At 37.4% G+C, this 6,354-nt stretch overlaps 1 protein-coding gene across 1 annotated transcript; it reads right to left on the bottom strand.

Moving 5' to 3' along the window:
* Positions 1-575: 575 nt before the first annotated feature.
* On the bottom strand, positions 576-5,548 carry car15 (carbonic anhydrase 15). Its single transcript, XM_042509630.2, has 8 exons — positions 5,085-5,548; positions 4,962-4,991; positions 4,278-4,454; positions 4,061-4,206; positions 3,866-3,958; positions 3,126-3,192; positions 2,874-3,034; positions 576-2,771 (listed from the first exon to the last, which is right to left on the bottom strand). The coding sequence occupies exons 1-8, from the start codon at positions 5,134-5,136 to the stop codon at positions 2,547-2,549; spliced, it is 951 nt and encodes a 316-aa protein (XP_042365564.1). The 5' UTR covers positions 5,137-5,548; the 3' UTR covers positions 576-2,546.
* Between the last annotated feature and the right edge of the window lie 806 nt (positions 5,549-6,354).

The following is a 6,354-nucleotide window of genomic DNA, read 5'->3' as shown; positions in this document are numbered from 1 at the left end:
GAAAAAAAATATACAAAACTGCGGCCGCTACAATGCTAAAATGATGTGCATGCTAAGCGTATTCCGTACGTGCCGCGCATTGATGACGCACTGACGCAGTGACGTTAATCTCTGACCAATCAGTGGTCTGCAGTGTGTCTACGTCACTTTTTAGTGCCTCAAGTACTACGTATCAGGTACTTTTCCCAAATGAAAAAACAAAAATAAATAAATAAATAAATTGAAAAAAAACGGCGTGCAGAGTAGAGTACGTATATTATGTTATGAAAATATTCCAAAAAAGTCATACTATAGTACATGATAAAAAATTTAGAATCAGTGTAGCAGAATCGTATGCCATAAAAATTTCACAAAAAAACAAGTCATCCTATTGTATGTCCTGAAAATGTAATGAAAAAGTCATGTACAGTATTTAAATGTCATTAAAGTCATGACTCCTGATGGCGTCGGTTGTGTTATTATAACATCTCATGTTGATGCTGACTCACCTCAGCCACCGATTTACGACTCACTGCAGGCTTTTTGCATGAAAGCCACTGCCTAAACAAACAGTCTCTCAGTGTGCAAAAACAACATCATGTGACACAGAATATGTTTATTGTTTGAATACAGGAAATATTATAAGAAAGGTCAAATTGTGAAGTGACATTTGAGCGGTAACCCCATTTTCATGATAATGCTTTTGCAGATGCTTACCCTAGCCTTAAGTTACTCTCTACATGCTGCTGGTGGATCCTGTCAAAAACTGCAAAATGATGCACACAGAATATTTTGGATGCTGGATGCAGGGGAGCTGACTCATTATCAGATTATTACTACAACTTTACTGGCTGAGCTCTGAGTTCTTTAATATGCCTTTTTTGTACAGCAGACATTCTTATGTATAATAATAATAATAACAATAATAATAATTATTATTATTATAAAAATAATAATAGATTTTATATGTAATAGTAGGAGAAGCACAGTCTGCTCCATTGAAGTGTATCAGTGACCCTGCATGTCAAATAGTAAAACCGTGAAATAGATAAAGATGAATGGATTTCAGCTTTATTGATTACACTTGGGGTTTTCCTGTTATGATATGTCAAAATGTCTGTGGAAAAAAGCAGATCATGGGGAAACTTGATGCAGTAAGTACAGTAACACCACATTCTTGCAGACGTGACAAGATGAGTTAACTCTTTGTAACCTGGATCCACTTTTCTTGTGCTGTGTTTAGTTGCCTTTCACAAGGTACATGATACTTTGAAACCTGAGCAAATTGGTTTTTGTTTTGTTTTTATACATGAGGAAAAGAGGCATTCACCAACTTCTAGAGAAATGTCACACAAATTATAAAAGAGGGGTTATATATATATATATGATTTTTAGAAATTTATTTTTTTTAAAATAGAAAAAAGTCCCCAAAACTATATTTACAATTACAATATTTTAAAATTAAAAATTATGTTTTGTATATATATATATATGACAACATAAGGCCATACTGTGCTGAATATGGCTTTACAGCCCCGTTACAGCGGAGGCGTTAGCCTAACATTAGCTTTTTACTTCTGGCAATTGCATTTAGGCTTTAATACTCCTAAAAGTGGTTTTCGTTTGTGATAATTATCTTGTTTGTTTTTTTTAAATGACAGTATCAAAAACATTTGTTTGCCAAAGTTCTTATTTTCTGCATTGACCCAAAATACAATGGAACAATCCCATATGCTTTTTGATAAGAGAACCAGGACAAATCTAACTTCTGCATCAACCTACAGAAAAATGTTGTGTAGTCTCAATAAGCCACCTGTTAGCAACCACCTTTTTTTAAGATGCATAAATGCTTCACGGTTCATGAGTCTGGTATTTACTGAAGTAGAATAAAATGTGAAAGTCTCTGTCAGGGATTTGAAGGATCCTCCACTGGCACTTTTTTAAATAAACAAATAAACAAGCTTTATCTTTATGTTTTTTTAAATGCACTCTTTTAAATGGTACCTTGTTACATAAACCGTTTTTTAATTTCCAGTGTGAATCTATTTTCTTTGTGATTTAGTAAATGATTGGTGGACCACCTGGCATCCAATGGCGAGCCAGATTTGAGTAGAGTATTGCTGCTGTAGAGTCTTATATTTTCACAAAGAAAAAACAAGTTTTTTTTTTCTTTGACTACTAAAGAAGTGGTATTTTTGGAGTTACAATCTCTGACCCAAAGCCAAATGAAAAAAACTAGTATGCTATATGCTATAAATGCAAAGGCCTACAGCCATAAATGAGCACATAAAACACATTACAATGCTCAATTCACAATATTTTACACTGTTAGTAACAAGACGTATTCAAAAATAGTTTTCAATGCACTAATGGGGTTAGTCCTGCAGACAGCAGCACAATCATGAAACATTTAGTAACAATCATTTTACAGTACTTTTCTTCACAGTTTGTTTTTGTTGGACATCATCTAAACATCATATTAATGTCATTTTAGGGAAAAGTGAGTGCCAAAAACTCCATCTTTGTTTGGCGTAGCAGTGTTTCATGGTTTTGATTTTAACGTGGCGCTAAAGTCCGTAGATGAAGATTCCCAGCAAAAAGATTTGAAGCAGATGAAGTGACACGACTGACCTGAGGGGACGACTGGCTGTCCCTGCGAGGAGTCTGGCATCTTTGGACGCAGAGACCATGCGACTGAATGTGGGATGGATGTGTCTGAAGTTGTTTTGCAGAGGTGTCACCTGCTCGGCATCTTCCTCAGTGGAGAAGATCTGTGAGGTAAACTGAGCCAGCTGAGGAGAAAAAATAAAAATCGAGATGATTTACAGCACTCAGGAAACCATTATTTACACATATACTTTTTTTTTTACAAGGGTAAGACTAAAAATATTTACTTGGGACCATGAGATGTAGATGGGGACCTCATACAGAGTCCAAATAACCACTTGAGAACATGGAGGGGTGGTGAGGCTGCCATAATACCGGTAATACTGACTCATGTTGTGCTTTGGCAAAAGGTTCATCAGCGGGAATGGCTTGACTTTAGTGGTCTGGCCTTGAGGAGAGAAGCACAGCTGTGATGAAAACAGAGTTACAAACAACGCAAACAAAAGACTGTAGCGATCATTCTATGAGTATCCTCTGACCTTTGTAAGCAACGGAAGACAGCTTTTGTGATATGAGTCCAAAGTGCACATTGTCTGCGTAAACAACCTGCAAGAAAGAATAAAATCAGAATGTATTTGTGGGCTACAAATGCTTTAGTGCAGTGATACTCAACTTACAGCCCCTGGATCCAACCATTTTCTAATTCACAATAAAAATAAAATGATTCACACTGGGAATTGTTTTTGTACTTTTAGTATGCATAAGGTGCCAGAGTGCATATAACTGCATCAAAATAGAGCTTGTTTATCAAAAAAGTGCCAGTGGAGGAGCTCCTACACCCCCTGACAGAGGTTCTAGCGATGTCCTAAAATGTTAGAAATGTCCTGAAATCCTACAAATGCTCTTAAATCTGAGAAATGTATATAATCCAAGAAATGTCCTTAAATCCTAGATACGCCCTATAATGTTGGAGATGTGCTAAAATCCTAGAAACATCCTAAAATCCTAGCAATGTCCTACAGTCCTAGAAATTTCGTAAAATCCTGGAAACGTCCTAAAATCACAGAAATGTCCTATTGTCCCAGCAAAAAAATCCTAGAAATTTCTCCTATCAAAGCCCTAGAATCCTATATATGCTCTGAAATCCTTAAAACATCCTAAAATACTAAAAACATCCTAGAAACATGTGGTGGGGCTGCTGCGACTGGCCTCCTGCAAAGGTGGCCTCAAAGAGAAACAGGTTGTGTATCTCTGCTTTGGTGTATAAATTTAAACTAACATCAATGAAGAATCCAAGAACGGCAAGTCCTGTTGGATCATCCAGTGCCGCCGTCAGATTCGGATGGACAGATTTCATGTTGACGATGTGCATCTGGAAGTAAATGAAAGGACATTAAGGGACGGCCGCACTGCACCAGCCTGCTGCAACAGTTGGTTGGTGACAGTGTAGAGCTGTCTACTGACCATACTGTACCTCCATCGGGTATCTGCGTCTGTCCACCGTGTGCTCCGAGCCGTTAGTGGCTGGGCCTCCCCAGTGGAAGTGCAGCTGGATGGTGTGGTACACGTCCAGGAGACCTCCGCCGCTCACTGACATGCCAGCGCCAACCTGCAGGATGACTGAGAGCAGAGAAAATATGTAATCACCAAAAAAATTATTTATTTCATGACAGAATGTGTCATGTATTCACCAGAGTGTCCGTCGTTTTTCAGCATCCAGTGGCCTGTTTGTGTGACATCGAAGCCCTCCAGGTGTAAAGCTCCCAGAGACTCGTTTCGGGTAATCTCGTGGTCCAGGTTGATGGGTGAGTGATGCTCTTCAAGCAGAGGGTGACAAGACGGGAACATGTCTCCCCAAGCGTACGGATCTGAGGATGAAGAAAGCACACGCCAGTGAAAGACAAAACGAAGGACGTGTTTCCAAGATGGACCTTTGAGATGATTATTGTGACAGAAAAGAAAGAAAGTATTGAATTTAAAAGTTCATTCTTGACATCAGAAACAGGACAAGATTTTCACCAAACGTTTTCACCACAAGCTCTATTTTGCTGCTGTTCTGGAGCTTTTAATCAAACATGATCTTCCTCAGCAGATGGAGTTTTTATCAAATTGCTTTATGACTTTAAGGACTTCTCATCCAAGTTGTTTTAAATTTTTTAAGACCAAAATTAAACTTTTGAACTTGGAAATTGACAAAACAAACTAACTAATAACAACTACACAGTTTTAAAATGATAGAAAAAAACTTTGACAGAAAAATATTCAACTGAAACAGAGCATGATTTTGTGCAATTTCTGTCTCAACATAGGTGTGGTCACAATAGGAAAATCATGTTAAGTTGTGTTGTTAGAAAATGAAAGAAGTCGTTGCTCACCACAGTGTGGCTCATCGTAACAGTAGTCATCTGGAAAATTAAAATAGACAAACTTTGTTTAATTAGCTTTCATTTCAAAATTAAATGTTATAAATTCATTATTTGACATCGGAGCACCCTCACCTGAATCAACGTATGAAACAACAATCATGAGGAGAGCAGCAGTCCAAATCATCGTTTACACTCACAGCTCGATGACTCCAGACAGGTGTCGGTATCTGAGGTAGACTGAGGATCAGTGCGGGCGTCCTGCTTAAATAAGAACTGGACGTGAAAGCTGAGTTTTATTTTCCCCGTGTGTGATCGGTGAAGTGTGTCATTACCAGTCTAGTGGTCTTTTCTGATCAACAGGCTCATTGATGCAGGACAGCTTCAACCTCTCCTCCCCCTCCCCCCGCTGCTGCCAGCAGAGATGCCCAGTGACCATCAACAGGAGCCATTCATCTCATGGGAAAGTCAGAGGATGTGCAGCACGCTGAATTAGAAGGGGATAGAATATATATGGCATCATATAAGGAGGGAGAAATTTACCACCTGTAACTCAATATTTGAAAAACAATGTGGAGACATTCAAATGTAAAATGTATATATATATATATATATATGTGTGTGTCTATATATATATATACACATTTATGTATTACTAACTATAAATTACTTTTTCCATTACTATTTTTGACATATAAACATATTAAGACTTTTTAAAAATGAATTATTTACTACTACAATAATTTACATATTTTTTGATTATTCTTTATTTTGATTTATTTAAATATAAATATATACTTTTTACAATTCTTTTAATATAGTTAGTAAATTATTAACTATTGTAATTTATTTTTTATCTGTTTTAATTTATTTATATATAAACACATTTTTTAAATTCTTTATATATAATTATTATTACAAATCACTAAATTGTTTTTGTCTCAAAACAAACAATAAACATATAAAACAATGATGTTACAATTCGGTCGTCATCGTCTTAACCGTGCAGAGTTAAGGGTTGCGTCTCTCCCGTCCAGGAATAGATTATGTGATTCTGTCACTACATGGCTCGTGTGAACAAAGCCTCTTTTCTTTAGCCACAATGCTCTCCAGCGGGGTATCGCTATCTCTGCCCGGCCTGCAGCCTTATGAGTCACTGTGAGGTGCGCTATATCCGCTTTCTTTAAATTATTTGAATCTTTTGATTGCCGTGGATTGGATTTATCCAACAACCTCAATCTCGCTGCTTGGGGGGATTTCCCGGCGACCCAGCCTTAATCCTTTCTGACATTTGGTCACTGCAGACGTAGGAGTTTCCTGCAGGACTCAGAGCCGCTAAATGTCGTGACTGATGAGCTTCAACATAAACTTCAATACGATGCTGTGTTCATACCCACTGACGCAT

The sequence above is a fragment of the Plectropomus leopardus genome, chromosome 20 (assembly GCF_026936395.1).
Source record: "Plectropomus leopardus strain MGB_pleo_1.0 chromosome 20, ASM2693639v1, whole genome shotgun sequence".
Taxonomy (NCBI): Eukaryota; Metazoa; Chordata; class Actinopteri; order Perciformes; family Serranidae; genus Plectropomus; species Plectropomus leopardus.
This window is presented reverse-complemented; position numbering and strand designations above follow the sequence as displayed.

What these genes read in the sequence shown, in the direction of transcription:
- car15 (XM_042509630.2), bottom strand. Translation starts at nt 5,136, where the DNA reads ATGATTTGGACTGCTGCTCTCCTCATGATTGTTGTTTCATACGTTGAT. An exon ending in TGTTTCATACGTTGATTCAG is followed by an intron (nt 4,992 to 5,084) that starts GTGAGGGTGCTC and finishes TTAATTTTCCAG; the next exon opens with ATGACTACTGTTACGATGAG. An exon ending in TTACGATGAGCCACACTGTG is followed by an intron (nt 4,455 to 4,961) that starts GTGAGCAACGAC and finishes CTTCATCCTCAG; the next exon opens with ATCCGTACGCTTGGGGAGAC.